At 46.0% G+C, this 17,124-nt stretch overlaps 1 protein-coding gene and 1 non-coding gene across 2 annotated transcripts in view; both read right to left on the bottom strand.

Annotated features, from left to right (window-relative positions):
* The window catches only part of LOC120916208 (protein-arginine deiminase type-1-like), a 35,640-nt gene extending 31,410 nt beyond the window's left edge, over positions 1-4,230 (bottom strand). Inside the window, exon 1 of the mRNA XM_040327063.1 lies at positions 3,843-4,230. Within this exon, the coding sequence (XP_040182997.1) occupies positions 3,843-3,961 (119 nt within the window). The 5' untranslated portion in view covers positions 3,962-4,230. The remainder of the gene's footprint in view (positions 1-3,842) is intronic.
* Positions 4,231-12,785: 8,555 nt separating this feature from the next.
* LOC120916670 lies at positions 12,786-12,978 on the bottom strand. The gene has a single exon (XR_005744080.1). It is a non-coding gene; the product is annotated as a small nucleolar RNA SNORA23 (small nucleolar RNA).
* Between the last annotated feature and the right edge of the window lie 4,146 nt (positions 12,979-17,124).

Below are 17,124 nucleotides of genomic sequence, written 5' to 3' on the forward strand. Positions count from 1 at the left end.
TTCCTTGTAACTGTCTCACCCAATTCCCACCAAACTCAGGATTACCAACCATAATCTATATGGGAAAATGTTTATAGACAACTGACCATCACACCTAGATACTCTATTAGACATCCAATTTCCAACCGTGCCATCCATCAATATGGAGTTGCCCCTTTCTCCCCCATGGCCATAAATATGGAGTGGTCCCTCAATCCCCCATGGTCATAGTATGGAGTTTCCCCTTCTTCCTCCATGGCCATTCATTTTGAGTTGCCTATCCTTCCCAAATGGTTATATTATAGACTTGCCCCTTTCTCCCCCATGGCCATAAATATGGAGTTGTCCCTCAATCCCCCATGGCCATTTTATAGAGTTGCCCTCCTTCCCTCATGGCCATTATTATAAAGTTGCGCCTCCCCTTGGCCATAATATGGAATTGCCCCTTCTTCCCTCGTGACCATAAACATGGAGTTGCCCTTCCTTCCCAATGACAATCAATATGGAGTTGCCCCTACTTCCCCCATGGCCATTAATATGGAGTTGCCCCTCCTTCCCCCATGGCCATTAATATGGAGTTGCCCCTCCTTCCCCCATGGCCATTAATATGGAGTTGCCCCTCCTTCCCCCACGGCCATTAATATGGAGTTGCCCCTCCTTCCCCCATGGCCATTAATATGGAGTTGCCCCTCCTTCCCCCATGGCCATTAATATGGTGTTGCCCCTCCTTTCCCCATGGCCATTAATATGGAGTTGCCCCTCCTTCCCCCATGGCCATTAATATGGAGTTGCCGTTCCTTCCCCATGGCCATTAATATTCAGTTGCCCCTCCCTCCCCCACGGCCACGAATATGGCATTGCTCCTCCTTCCCAATGACAAGTAATATGGAGTTGCCCTTCCGTCCCCCATGGCCATTAATATGGAGTTGCCCCTCCTTCCCCCATGGCCATTAATCCATTTATATGGTGTTGCTCCTCCTTCCCAATGACAAGTAATATGGAGTTGCCGCTCCTTCCACATGGCCATTAATGATCAGTTGCCCCTCCATCCCCCATGGCCATTAATATGGAGTTGCCCTTCCGGGCACGGCGCACAGATACGACGGCGCACATTTACACTTACGCGGCGCATCGAGATATGTCGGCGTAAGTGCTTTGTGAATCCGGCCCATACTGTATATTTTCTAGAACACAAACAGTATATCATATAAACATTTGCAACATTTGCAACATTTCTGATACTTTATGTAATAATAGTAATTCAATTCTAAAAACCTCGCAACAAAAGAAGTGAAACATTGTATACAAAACAATCACAACACAAAAATGTTTCCACCTCCGTCCTTCACTGTAGGGATAGTGTTCTCAGGGTCATAGCGGTGGCTCCATTAGTGGGCACAGGGGCGCCGCCACCCTATCCCCCTAATCTACACGCGGGGCACCGGACGCATGGATTACAATGTGTTTTTTTTATTTGTGTTTGTTTTAGAAGCACATGACTACAGCCTGAGGCTCTAATAGGTTTAAAAAATGGGTGGGCTCGGGGCGCAGAGCACTGCGCCCCAAACCCAAACCATTTGTGTGACAATAGCGAATATATATTCGTTATTGTCACACTGAATCTCCTCCCAGCCAATCAGTAAGCGGGTCCTGAGACCTGATTGGCCGGGAGGAGAAGTGAACGCCAGGACTCGGGAGGAGATGCAGGGGGGGAAACCTGCCGAAGCCGCGACCTGGATGGGGTAAGTGCGGGGCTCGTGGGCGAGTGAAGCGGTGATCGAGCGGGCAATCGATTGAGTGTGGGGGGGGGGAAGGGTAGGGAGGAAGTGAGGGCCAGTATAAATGAATACCTGTAGATATGGATGGCTATTGATTAGTATAAATGAATACCTATATATACACACGGATGAGTATTGATTAGTATAAATGAATACCTATAGATATCTATGGTTATTGATTAGTATAAATCAATACCTGTAGATATGGATGGCTATTGATTAGTATAAAGAATACTTGAAGGTACTGATAGCTATCGATCAGTATAAATCAATAACTGTAGATATCTATGGGTATTGATTAGTATAGATGAAAACCTATATATACAAATGAGTATTGATTAGTATAAATAAATATCTATGGGTATTGATTAGTATAAATGAATACCTGTAGATACTAATGAGTATTAATTAGTATAAATCAATACCTGTAGATATGGATGGCTATTGATTAGTATAAATGAATACCTATATATACACACGGATGAGTATTGATTAGTATAAAATAAATACCTATAGATATCTATGGTTATTGATTAGTATAAATGAATACCTGCAGATACTGATTGCTATCGATTAGTATAAATGAATACCTGTCGATATCTATGCTTATTGATCAGTATAAATGAATACCTATTTATACACACAAATGAGTATTGATTAGTATAAATGAATACCTGTAGATATCTATGGGTATTAATTAGTATAAATCAATACCTGTAGATATGAATGGCTATTGATTAGTATAACGAATACTTGAAGGTACTGATGGCTATCGGTCAGTATAAATCAATAACTGTAGATATCTATGGGTATTGATTAGTATAGATGAACACCTATAAATATCTATGGTTATTGATTAGTATAAATGAATACCTGTAGATATCTATGGTTATTGATTAGTATAAATGAATACCTGTAGATGTCTATGGTTATTGATTAGTATAAATGAATACCTGTAGATATATATGGTTATTGATTAGTATAAATACTTGTAGGTACTGATGGTTATTGATTAGTATAAATAAATACCTATCGATACTAATGAGTATTGATTAGTATACATGACTACCTGTAGATATCGATAGCTATTGATTAGTATGAATGAATACCTGTATATACTGATAGCTATTGATTAGTATACATGAATGCCTGTAGAGACTGATTACTATTGATTAGTATAAGCCCCCGTTCACACCGGTGCGTCTTGTCATGCAATTTGACAGTTCCAAATCTCATGACAAGTTGCACCCCATTGCTGACAATGGAACTGTTCATATTGCCGCAACTCACGTCACAGCTATAATAAAAAAAAGGTTCCCGCACTACTTTTTTTTACCAAATTTCATTGCGACTCGCGTAGACTTCTGTTACATGAAGTTGCAGTGAAAAAAAAAATTGCACTGATGTGTGGCTTTGAAATCCTGCTGAAGCAGCGCGATTTCAAAGCTGCACCGGTGTGAACGGGGACTAAAGGAATTTCCTTTTAGGTACTGATGGTTATTGATTAGTATAAGTAAATACCTGTAGATACTAATGAGTATTGGGTTGGTATACAGTAAATGAATACCTGTAGATATCTATAATTATTGATTAGTATACATGAATACCTGCAGATACTGATTGCTATTGATCGGTATAAATGAATACCTGTAGATATCTATAGTTATTGATTAGTATAAATGAATACCTGTAGATATCTATAGTTATTGATTAGTCTAAATGAATACCTGTAGATGTCTGTGGTTATTGATTAGTATAAATGAATACCTGTAGATGTCTATGGTTATTGATTAGTCTAAATGAATACCTGTAGATATCTATGGTTATTGATTAGTATAAATGAATACCTGTAGATGTTTATGGTTATTGATTAGTATAAATGAATACCTGTAGATGTCTATGGTTATTGATTAGTATAAATGAATACCTTTAGATATCTATGGTTATTGATTAGTATAAATACTTGTAGGTACTGATGGTTAGTATTGATTAGTATACAGGAATACCTGTAAATATGGATGGCTATTGATTAGTATAAAGAATACTTGTAGGTATTGATGATCATTGATTAGTAGAAATGAATACCTGTAGACATCAATGGCGATCTCCTCTCCCACCACACACACCTCTGACATGGTGCTGGTGTTGGACAGATGGATGGTCCTCCTCTCAGTCATGTTGTCCTCAGCGATGACACTCTGCATTGTGACAAGAATCGCCTTGTGTCAGTTTATAGGGTGAGGTCAACTCGGTAGGTTGGGGACGGAGGAGGGGGAGGTCATTATTGTCATCAGCAGAGCAGGTCACACAGGCTGCATCCTCTCGGCGTGTGTCATGTGTGGATGATGAAGCCTCCTTGCATTTCATCTGCAGAAGTCGAGGATTTTCTTCTCTCCGGGGTGTAGCGAGAATGTGGCGCGAGGCCAAATACAATAATTATCGCGGAGAGGGAGGGGGGAGGAAGACGAGAGCTCTCCAGTCCTGGCACAGAGTTAGTTGGCTGCAAATGGCACACAACATAATCATATACCTTCCAGCCAGACAGAGATGAGCAAACACACTTAAAGAGGACCTGTCACTAAGGTTACAAGTCTGCATGAATAAAATTCCTGGCGTGTCACAATATCATTTTTCAGGAAAGCTCAAACTTTTTATCATTGAAAAAGACCAATCTTTAAAAACTCCAGTCAGTGGGGTAGATTCAGAGAACAATTACGCCGGCGTATCCATAGATACGCCGCGTAATTGCTAAGCTGCGCCGGCGTATCTACTTTCTGTAGGGTGCATTCTCACGCTGGCCGCTAGGTGGCGCTCCCATAGTTTTCAGCGTAGAGTATGCAAATTACCTACTTACGCCGATTCACAAACGTACGTGCGCTCGGCGTTCGTTTTTTACGTCGTTTGCGTTAAGGCTTTTTCGGCGTAACGTTGTTCCTGCTATTAGGAGGCGCAGCCAATGTTAAGTATGGACGTCGTTCCCGCTTCGAAATTTGAATTTTTTTTCGCCGTTTGCGCAAGTCGTTCGCGAATAGGGCTGGAGATAATTTACGTTCACGTCGAAACCAATGCGTCGTTGCGCCGTACCTGGAAGCAATGCACACTGGGATATGTACACGGATGTCAATCACATCAGGTCATCATAAATTTACATAAAACACGCCCCCCTCCACATTTGAATTAGGCGCGCTTACGCTGGCCCCATTTACGCTACGCCGCCGCAACTTACGGAGCAAGTGCTTTGTGAATACAGCACTTGCTCCTGTAAGTTACGGCGGCGTAGCGCAAAGACGATACGCTGCGCTGCCGTAACATTGCGCGCCCCTACCTGAATCTACCCCAGTGACTTTGCCTAGGCTGTGATGATGTCATCAGCCTTCTGCAGGCAGGAAGGAGCATATACTCAGTCTCCTCTCCCCTCAGTGAGGAGTTGGTGGAGCTTTTCTGAAAAAAAAAAACAAAAAAAAAACACGATCCTGTTGCTGCATCTTATGACGTGAGGAATGTAGACGTCTCCTGACCCTTCATTGAGTCCCTCCGGCAATTCTTGAGAACTGAGGTGATGATGCAACACCCAATTCTTGTGTATCCGCTCTGCAATCCGACGGCCTTACTAAACTCTGTGGCTTTAAAGCTGAAGTTTAATCTGCCTTTTTGCTTGCCCGCGTTCATCCCTACCCTCGCCCCCCGCCCACACCACCCCCCCACACCCTCATCAACATGTTATTGACATGTTTTCATTTTAATTCCATACCTTATTTTAGACCGTGTGATGTCAACACTGGGTCTCTGTGCCTCACTATGCAATGTAAGCAGGTCACGGCTGGTGGGAGGGGCTGTAGATGGCTTCCTGAAAACATCAAAGCACCCGGCCTCAGTACTCAGTACTCCTCTCAAGAGCCCTCAGCCCTGACGCAAGCAGTGGGAGGGGTTATGCGAGGAGTACTGAGCCCGGGTGATATATTTGCATAGCTCCTCCCACTGCTTGCATCAGGGCTAAGGGCTCTTGAGCGGAGTGCTGAGGCCGGGTAATATACCCGGCCTAAGCACTCCGCACAAGAGCCCTTAGCCCTGATGCAAGCAGTGGGAGGAGCTATGCAAATAAATCACACGGCCTCAGTACTCCTCTCAAGAGCCCTCAGCCCTGACGCAAGCAGTGGGAGGGGTTATGCAAATATATCACCCGGCCTCAGTACTCCTCTCAAGAGCCCTCAGCCCTGACGCAAGCAGTGGGAGGGGTTATGCAAATATATCACACGGCCTCAGTACTCCTCTCAAGAGCCCTCAGCCCTGACGCAAGCAGTGGGAGGAGTTATGCAAATATATCACCCGGGCTCAGCACTCTTCTTAAGAGCCCTCAGCCCTGATGCAAGCAGTGGGAGGAGTTATGTAAAAATCGAGCACGGATCTGCATGCTTACCCCCCCCCCAAGCATTATTTCCCCTCCTCCCAGTACAAATGAGCCCCCCTACTGAAATTCCCTCCTTCCCAGAACAAATCTCCCCCCTCCCAGCTAAAATCCTCTCCCCCCCCAAAAAAAAAATTAACCAAGACGTCAACCCCTCAAATGCAGTGGTGGCTGGTGCTGTATATTTGGGGGGGGGGCGGTAAACAAGACACCCCTGGACCCCCCCTTGTCCGTCCCCCCACCAGCCCAGCACTTACCACATCTAGCAGCTTTCGGCTCCTTCCTGCCTCTCCCCCTCGGCTGCTTCCCTCCTCCTTCCCTCGGTGGCCAATACGATCTCTTCTCCTCTTGGACAATCGCTCCTCTTGGACCTGCTTCCTGATTGGCCCCGGGAAGAGAATCAAGAAGACAATAGCGAATATTAAATTAATGTCACACAACTGGGTGGGCTTGGGGGGGCGCAGTGCCCTGCGCCCCGAGATCACCCTTTTTTTAAGCCAACTAGAGCCTCAGACTATAATCATGTGCTTCTAAAAATGAAAAAAACCCTATTGAAATCCATGCGTCCGGCGTCCTGCATGCAGATTGGGGGCAATAATCTCCTCATAGTGCCCCCCCCTCTCCACCTCACATGAGACTACAGTGCCCAGGTCAGCCACCCCCTCTTGCCCATCCCTTGTCCCGGCCACAAGAGGTATAATTACTTGCCGGCATATGGACTCCTTTGGCAGCTACTTCTGCAGCTAAAGTGGGAGTGGTTGGGGGGGCGTTGGCATGGAGAGGGTTAAAGCAAGCGGTGAGGAGGCGTTGTGTCGCATATGTTCTCTGAAGAGCGATCCAAACCTGGATCGCTCTTCAGAGACCAAAACAAGTGTGAGCGAGCCCCACAGTAAATGGAATCCCGAGCGGTTACACGTGAAGAGGAGCAGGACATCCCGTCCCCGGGTGACCGGGATTGACTCCCAACGTAATTACTCTTCTGGCTTCATTTTTCGGATGTGCCACATTCCACACCTGGAGCTTATTGGATGATTATAAAAGACGGCAGGTCCGATCCGCCTCTAACAGCCCTCTTCCACCAATCACAAAAAATAATTAATGAAGGTCTCTTTAGCCTGACCTACTTTCACCTACAGAATAGAATGCTCGATCGCCATCAACTGACAATACCGCTTTATGGCCACTAGATGGAGTTTAGGATCAGAGATAGGAGAAAATACTTATCAGTGCCATCTAGTGGTCATAATGTGGTAATAATAAAAAATAGGCGCCTTTCAGAAAACCCAAGATCCCCTTACGAAGAAAGCAACAAAAAAGGAAATAAATATTGCATGCCATAGAAGTCAATGCGGAACAAATGATCTCGGTTTCCATTGACTTTTATGGGGAAACTCGCTTTGATATGCGAGTGCTTTGGATTACAAGCATTCTCCTGGAACGGATTATCCTTGTAATCCGAGGTTCGCACGTACGTTTCTGAATCGGCGTATCTAGTCATTTGCCTATTCTACGCCGAACTCAACGGAAGCGCCACCTAGCGGCCAGCGTAAATATGCACCCTAAGATACGACAGCGTTGGAGACTTACGCTGCTCGTATCTTAGCCTAATTTAAGCGTATCTGGTTTCCAGAATATGATTAAATTTGCGACGGTGTCGATTCAGAGTTACAACGGCGTATCTACTGATACGCCGGCGTAACTCTCTGTGAACCCAGGGTTAGGGTAAGAGTTAGGGTAAGGGTTAGGGTTAGGGTAAGGGTAAGAGTTAGGGTTAGGGTAAGAGTTAGGGTAAGGGTTAGGGTTAGGGTAAGGGTAAGGGTTAGGGTAAGAGTTAGGGTAAGGGTTAGGGTAAGAGTTAGGGTAAGAGTTAGGGTAAGGGTTAGGGTAAGAGTTAGGGTAAGAGTTAGGGTAAGAGTTAGGGTAAGAGTTAGGGTTAGGGTTAGAGCTAGGGTTAGAGCTAGGGTTAGAGCTAGGGTTAGGGTTTGCAACGCTCCGAGCCCACCCAGTTAGGGTTAGGGTAAGAGTTAGGGTTAGGGTAAGAGTTAGGGTAAGAGTTAGGGTTAGGGTAAGAGTTAGGGTTAGGGTAAGAGTTAGGGTTGGGGTTAGAGGGTTAGAGCTAGGGTTATGGGTAGATGGTTAGGATTATGGATAGAGGGTTAGGGTTAGAGGATTTCGGGTTAGAGGGTTTGAGTTAGGGCTAGGGTTGTAGGGTTAGAAGTAGAGGTTAGGGTCTGAGGATTAGAGTTAGGATTAGGGTTTAACAGGTTAGGGTTACGGTTAGAATTAAGGTTTAACAGGTTACAGTTAGAGGCTTAAAGTTAGGGTTAGAGAGGGGTAGAGGGTTGGAGCTAGGGTTAGAGCTAGGGTTAGGGATAGAGGGTTGGAGTTAGGGTTAGAGCTAGGGTTAGAGCTAGGGTTAGGGTTAGAGCTAGGGTTAGAGCTAGGGCTAGGGTTAGGGTTAGAGCTAGGGTTAGAGCTAGGGCTAGGGTTTGCAACGCTCCAAGTCCACCCAGTTAGGGTTAGAGTTAGGGTTAGGGTAAGAGTTAGGGTTAGGGTAAGAGTTAGGGTTAGGGTAAGAGTTAGGGTTAGGGTAAGAGTTAGGGTTAGGGTAAGAGTTAGGGTTAGGGTAAGAGTTAGGGTTAGGGTAAGAGTTAGGGTTAGGGTAAGAGTTAGGGTTAGGGTAAGAGTTAGGGTTAGGGTAAGAGTTAGGGTTAGGGTAAGAGTTAGGGTTAGGGTAAGAGTTAGGGTTAGGGTTAGAGTTAGGGTTAGGGTAAGAGTTAGGGTTAGGGTAAGAGTTAGGGTTAGGGTAAGAGTTAGGGTAAGAGTTAGGGTTAGGGTTAGAGTTAGGGTTAGAGTTAGGATTAGAGTTAGGGTTGGGGTTAGAGGGTTAGAGCTAGGGTTATGGGTAGATGGTTAGAGTTAGGGTTAGGATTACGGATAGAGGGTTAGGGTTAGGGTTAGAGGATTTCGGGTTAGAGGGTTTGAGTTAGAGCTAAGGTTGTAGGGTTAGAAGTAGAGGTTAGGGTCAGAGGATTAGAGTTAGGATTAGGGTTTAACAGGTTAGGGTTACGGTTAGGAGCTTAAAGTTAGGGTTAGGGTTAGAATTAAGGTTTAACAGGTTACAGTTAGAGGCTTAAAGTTAGGGTTAGAGAGTTAGGGTTAGCGTTAGGGGTAGAGGGTTGGAGCAAGGGTTAGAGCTAGGGATAGAGGGTTGGAGCTAGGGTTAGAGCTAGGGTTAGAGCTAGGGTTAGGGTTGGAGCTAGGGTTAGAGCTAGGGTTAGGGTTAGAGCTAGGGTTAGAGCTAGGGTTAGAGCTAGGGTTAGAGCTAGGGTTAGGGTTGGAGCTAGGGTTAGAGCTAGGGTTAGAGCTAGGGTTAGGGTTAGAGCTAGGGTTAGAGCTAGGGTTAGGGTTAGAGCTAGGGTTAGAGCTAGAGCTAGGGTTAGAGCTAGGGTTAGGGTTGGAGCTAGGGTTAGAGCTAGGGTTAAAGCTAGGGTTAGGGTTAGAGCTAGGGTTAGAGCTAGGGTTAGGGTTAGAGCTAGGGTTAGGGTTAGAGCTAGGGTTAGGGTTAGGGTTAGAGCCAGGGTTAGAGCTAGGGTAAGGGTTTGTAACGCTCCGAGCCCACCCAGTTGTGTGATAAGCAAATTATGTTTTTGCTATTATCACACTAAAGTTCCTCCCCGCCAATAAGGAGGCAGGTCGTGAAACCCGTTTCCCGGATTGGCCAAAGTGTTCCTATCCTATCCTAGCGCTTTGGCGGAGGAGGAGTCACTTGGCGGAGGAAGCTGGGGGAGCGGACATCATCTGCCTCCCGCACTCCAGGAGAGGAGAAGACCACACACAGCCCCGCCACACAAGCGGGTAAGTGCCGGGTGCCATCCGCGGGGGGGAGGTGTAATAGGTGATTTGCAGGGGGAAGAAACAACCAGATTTCTGATCTGTGTACAGAGCTCTGTGTTGTTTGTACGTACGGGACTCTGTGCTGTGATTGGACACAACCGATAAGCAGGTCTCAGCTATATATCATTGACTGGGAGGGGGGCGGCGCACAAGCCGACAACGTTCATTTACACTGCTGAGCCGGGAGCTGCCACTTGGACTTAGTAAATAACCGTGACTGAGCCGCAAATAGTTAAACAATTTAAATAAACTACAAACGCTCGACTCATCATCATCATCATCAAAATGTTGTAAATAAATGGATGATGACTAATAATTGCTATTGTAACTATTCGAGTACAACGGCAGCTATGGAATGTAAACTCCTCATACAATATACTACACCAAGCATGCACCATTGTATCCAAATAAAAACATTGTGTGACTACACTACATCACCAAAAGTATTGGGACGCCTGCCTTTACACGCACATGAACTTTAATGACATCCCAGTCTTAGTCTGTAGGGTTCGATAATAAGCTGGCCCCGCCCTTTGCAGCTATAACAGCTTCAAGTCTTCTGGGAAGGCCGTCCACAAGGTTTAGGAGGGTGTCTATGGGGATGTTTGACCATTCTTCCAGATGCGCATTTGTGAGGCCAGGCACTGATGTTGGATGAGAAAGCCTGGCTCCAAAAAGGTCCAGCAAGGTCCATAAAGACATGGATGAGTGAGTTTGGGGTGGAGGAACTTGACTGGCCGGCACAGAGTCCTGACCTCAACCCGATAGAACACCTTTGGGATGAATTAGAGCGGAGACTGTAAGGACTCTTCACTTCTGATGGTGGTGGTGGGGGCCCTTGACTTCTGATGGTGGTGGTGGGGGGCTCTTGACTTCTGATAGTGGTGGTGGGGGGCTCGTGACTTCAGATGATGGTGGGGGTGGGCTCTTGACTTCAGATGATGGTGGTGTTTGGGGGCTCTTGACTTCTGATGATGGTGGTGGTGGGGACTCGACTTCTGACGGTGGTGGTGGTGGGCTCGTGACTTCAGATGGTGGTGGTGGGGGACTCTTGACTTCTAAAGGTGGTGGGATCTTGACTTCTAAAGTTTGTGGTGGTGGGGGGCTCTTGACTTGTGATGGGGGTGGTGGGGAACACTTGACTTCTGATGATGGTGGTGGTGTGGGGGTCTTGACTTCTGATGATGATGGTGGTGGGGAACACTTGACTTCTGATGATGGTGGTGGTGGTGGGGGGCTCTTGACTTCTAATATTGGTGGTGGGGGGGCTCTTGACTTCTGATGTAAGGGGGGTAGGGTGCTCGGACATCTAGACTGATACAATCAGCCCTTATAGAGCAACCATAAGGCTAATGCGGCCCGTGATGAAATGGAGTTGGACACCCTTGCTATAAATGGATGGAAAGCTTGTCTCCCCCCCCCCCCTGGAAGCCCCTTTTTATATAAAACCATGGAGGATGTGCGTTCCTCTTTATGTTCCAGAGGGGCGGAAGGGTTTATATTACAAGGAAAAAAAAATAGCGGCCAGCTGTTTCCTGGGGTGAGATATTCTGGCGTCGTCTGGTTGAGTAATACCGGCAGCACGGTAGAGAGCTCAGCTTATCGCTCCATAACAGCGCTGAACCGTCACCGCATCTTCTACCGCGGCCAGAAATATCTCCAGAAGAACTTTACAACACTCGGAGTACGTGATGATGAAATTAGCGATCGTAAAAATGTTGGCGTTCCCTACAGAGTCACCGTGGATATATTTTACAATTCTGAAGCATCTCTGGAAGCGGTAGAAAGGAGGTTCTGGATGGAGGTCAGAAGAAGGTCAAACAGATTACGAGGCTTCTAGTTCTGAGGAGGCTTCTCTCAGCAAAAACTGGGTGTTCACCAAATAGGGAGACCAGGAACGGGAAATTGTGGCTGGCTTGGTGGGCACCACCTGACTTTACGAACTCCAATAAAAAAAAGTCGAAGGAGCCGGGTGAAAAGTGTCAAAAAGTAGATGGAGGTCAGAAGTAGGTCAAATGGATTTCGAGACCTCCAGTTCTGAGGAGGCCTCTCAGCAAAAACTGGGTGTCCACCAAAAAGGGAGACCAAGAACTGAAGATCGTGGCTGGCTTGGTGGGCACCACCTGACTTTACAAACTCCAGTTAAAAAAATTGAAGGTGGAAAATTGTAAAAAATTAGGCACTGGATGGAGGTCAGAAGTAGGTCGTCCTCTTTAGGTCTCCTTGCTTCTAAGGGAAAACCCAGGAGGAGGGGGGAGGGGGGGAATCCTCATTTGCCCATTTACTACATATTGGCAACGACACAACAACCCAATAAGCAGAATTAAAAACCACGGCTTGCCGACATGAGTGAGAGTTTGGAGGCTGGTGACTTGTCCTCAATGTTCCCCTATGGGGGAAGTTCCTTCACTGACTGCGCAGGCGCAAACTTCCCGACGGAAATCTCCGAACCTCGCCCGGCATCCAGGCTCATTCTTTAACATCCCCGTGGATTGGAGGATGTTAAAAAAAGAGCCAGGAGGCCGAGCGAGCGAAGCGAGCCGTCCGAGCGCAGCGAGGACGTGAGGCCGACTGGCCACTTTCCTCTAAGTCCACGTCGCCCTGGATGCCGGCCGCCGTTCGGGGATTTCCGTCAGCAAGTTTGCACCTGCGCAGTGCTTGAAGGAACTTTCCCGATAGCTGGAACCATCTCAGCGCATCAGTTCGCGCATGCGCTGGAACTTCCGTGATACCTGGAACCAGCACGGCAGATCAATGGCGGACAGCAGACGGGGGGGAAGCGTCCAACAGACGGGCACCGGAGCAGTACTATGATCTCATGTTCATCTCCAGCTGCAGGATTTGTGTGAGTGGAGAGTGGGCAGCGCGCCAACACTCTGCCCCGCCAGACACAGACTGACACTGTGCACACGAAGTCGCACAGTTCTGGAGTCACACGCGGGTGAATGGTGCCCGATGGGGGTTGGGATTTTGGGAAGATTTATTATGTTCAAGGCGTAGAATTATAAAGTGATACTAAAGGATTTTTTATTTTATTTTAACCACTTGGCGCCCAGAGACGGACGCCCTGGAATTTGTGGGGGGGATATCTGAAAGATGGGTGGAGCTACAGGCATCATTCAGATATCGGCATTTTCAGCCGGTGATTCCCTTCACCATAAGAATGATCATAGCGGCTGTTCCGCCGCTTGATCGTTCTTACGAGCGGCGAAAAGGGATGTCCGCCCCTCCCCCGCCCTCCGGCGCTTCTACCGAGTCACCGATGCGATCGGTGAGTCGGAGAACGGATCCGCCGGCCCCCGGATGCTGATCATAGAGATTTCCAGCGGACCCAGATGGTCGTCGGAGTCTCTATGATCGTCGGAGGCTGGGTACGATGTTATGACGTCACGCCCGGCCTCTGCATTCAACAGAGTGTGAGGAGAGGAGAGCCGATCACAGGGGCAGCTGGGTGTGTGATCAGGGCACTGATCATCAGTTAAGTGCCCACCAGTATCAGTAATAAAAGCCTACCACTCCCAGCAATTAGTGTCAACCAGTGCCCACAATTGCCCAAAAGTGTCAGCAATCAGTGCCCACAAGTGATGCCAGTCAGTGCTGGCTATTAGTGCTGCCCATCAATGCCCATCACTTCTGACCATCAATGCTCATCACTACCACCCATCAATGTCCATCAGTGCCGCCTATCCATGCCACCTATCTGTGCCCACCAGTGCCACCTATCTGTGCCCACCATTGCTGCCCATCTGTGACTAGTGCTCACCATTGCCACCCATCAGTGCCGCCTATCTATGCCGCCTATCTGTGCCCACCAGTGCCACCTATCTGTGCCAAGTGCCACCCAGTGCCACCTATCCATGCCGTCTATCCAGTGCCGATCCTGACCTCCCTGGGGCCCTAAGAATAATGACATGTCACATTAAAGATTAAAGTTGAGCTGCTGCTGTCGGAAATGACATCTTACAGTGAGAAGCGGGGGGTGCGGACTTCTTACCTCTTCTCCCATGCAGCCAGCGAGTTAAGAAGCGGGGTGAGGGGCCGAAAATGACTTCTCACCAGGCGGGGCCTCTAGTAATTTGGGGGGCCCTTCTCAGCTTTGCGGAGCCCCAAGCGGCTTGCATAGTGAGCCTATAGGGCGGATCGGCCCTGCGCCTATCTGTGCCCACCAGTGCCACCTATCTGTGCCCACCATTGCTGCCCATCTGTGACTAGTGCCCACCATTGCCACCCATCAGTGCCGCCTATCCATGCCGCCTATCTGTGCCCACCAGTGTCACCTATCTGTGCCCAGTGACACCCAGTGCCGCCTATCCATGCCGCCTATCTGTGCCCACCAGTGCTGCCTATCTGTGCCCAGTGCCACCTATCAGTGCCGCCTATCTGTGCCCACCAGTGCCGCCTATCTGTGCCCACCATTGCCACCTATCTGTGCCCAGTGCCACCTATCCATGCTGCCTATCTGTGCCCACCAGTGCTGCATATCTCTGCCCAGTGCCACCCATCAGTGCCGCTTATCCATGCCGCCTATCTGTGCCCACCAGTGCCGCCTATCTGTGCACACCATTGCTGCCTCTGTGCCCAGTGCCGCCTAATCAGCGCCCATCAGTGATGGAGAAAAAAATTACTTATTTGCAAACATTTACGGACAGAAACTGAAAAAAAAACTTTTGTCATTTTTTTGAGGAAAAAAAAAATAGAAACAAGAGAGAAAGTCGATAAACAGCAGCTCACTGCAAAAACGACTGCACCATGGACACGCCTTCTTCTCACATCCCTATACTATACTCCTCCTTACATTGGGGAGATTTCCTTCTCACAGGACAGGAAGTGGAGAAAAATCTCCTGAATGCCCTTGCATGGGTCATAGGTGGCGCCAAGTACCATAGGACATTCCTATGACACTTAGCTCCATCTAGTGGCCAAATTTCTCATTTACACACACACATTATATATATATATATATATATATATATATATATATATATATATATATATATATATATATATATATATATATATATATATATAAATAATTCTATATGGTAACTATGGTAACACTGTATTGCTCTGGTCACAGTATGCAAAAGAAAAATTGTAATTAAAAAAAATGAATAAAAAAAATATATATATATAAATTTTCTTTAAAAAAATTAATAAACAAATTGGGAATATATATCTATTTTATTCATTTTTTTTTACATGTTTTTTATTACAATTTTTCTTTTACATACTGTGACTAGAGCAATACCGTGTTATATATATATATATATATATATATAACAAATATATTTTTATATTATTTTTTGATATATAGTAACTATGGTTACACTGTATTGCTCTGGTCACAGTATGTAAAATAAAATTGTAATAAAAAACATATAAAAAAAATGAATAAAATAAATTATATATATATATATATATAAAAAATATATAATTGTTATTTATATATATATATAAAAATATATATATATATATATATATATACACACACAGTATATATAAAACAACAATTAAAATATATAATTGTCATATAAGAGAAATTGTAATAAAAAAAATGAATAAAAAAAAATATAAAAATTTCTTGAAAAAAGTAGTAAAAAAATTGGATTTTTATATATATATATATATATATATATATATATATATATATATATATATATATATATATATATATATATAAATAAAAGACAACAATTATATATATATATATATAATTAATTTTTTTTCCAATTTTTTTACTACTTTTTTCAAGAAATTTTTATATATTTTTTTATTCATTTTTTTTATTACTATTTTTCTTTTACATACAGTGACCGGAGCAATACAGTGCCACCATAGTTACATTGTACTACTCTAGGGAGATGAGTAGGATTTTATTCATTAATATGGAGTTGCCCCCCCCCCCCCCCTTTGCAGCTATAACAGCTTCATCTCTTCTGGGAAGGCCGTCCACAAGGTTTAGGAGGGTGTCTATGGGAAGGTTGGACCGTTCTTCCAGAAGGAGCATTTGTGAGGTCAGGCACTGATGTTGGACCGAGAAGGCCTGGCTCGCAGTCTCCGCCCTAATTCAGATGTTCTGTTGGGTTGCGGCCAGGACTCTGTGCAGGCCAGGCAAGTTCCTCCACTGAAAATTCGCTCAAACTTGACCGGCATGCACAGAGTCCAGCGGGGGCGTGCACACGCGCCCCTAGTGGCCACAGGGGCGAAGCGACGTAACATAACGTCGTTTCACCCAGCCGAGCCGCCATGCTGCCGCAAAGTGAAAATGCGGCGGCTGGTCGGCAAGTGGTTAAATACCACCAAAAGAAAGCTCCATTCGTGTGGAGAAAAAGATAAGAATGTCATATGGGTACAGTGTAGCATGACCGCGTAATTGTCATTCAAAGTGTGAGAGCGCTGAACATTGGCCTGGGCAGGAAGGGGGGGGGGGGGTGAAAGTGCCCCCCGGTATTGAAGGGGTTACACAATCACCTGATTATTGCCGATCATAGAGCCGATCTTGGTGTCGCTTGTCCCCGATCTCTTCATCTCAGAGCCAGAAGACAACGGAGTCCTTTGTTCTCTAATAATAGAACATTAATCTGTGTGTGTGGGCGGAGTCACCGGAATTATCTATAAATCATACAAACCTCCATTCAGTCCATCGCCCTCCGGCGTCACCCGATCTCTGACACATCCAAGGTGACATGTCCCGGCATGGGGTGGCTTAGCGAACGTTCAAAGCTTCCGCCCCGAGGGAATAAACTCGCCCTGAATCAGTCTCTGGATCACACCTCAGGGTGCGAGTCACACTTTTATAAAGAAGGTTATTGTTGTTGTTGTTTTACTTGTTTTACAACATAGAAGTATAAAAACATAATAAAACCTCCAGAGAGCACAAATAAAAAGGAAATGCAGAGCAGGGGGCAGTGGGGGCTCAAAACATCAAATGCAGCCACTGTGCCCATCAACTGCTGCCAGTGTGCCCATCAATTGCCACTTCTGTGCCCCATCAAACGCAGCTACTGTGCCCATTAATTGATTGCCACCACTGTGCCCCAAATGCAGCTACTGTACCCACCAATT

Source organism: Rana temporaria, chromosome 10 (genome assembly GCF_905171775.1).
Source record: "Rana temporaria chromosome 10, aRanTem1.1, whole genome shotgun sequence".
In the NCBI taxonomy this organism is placed as follows: domain Eukaryota; kingdom Metazoa; phylum Chordata; class Amphibia; order Anura; family Ranidae; genus Rana; species Rana temporaria.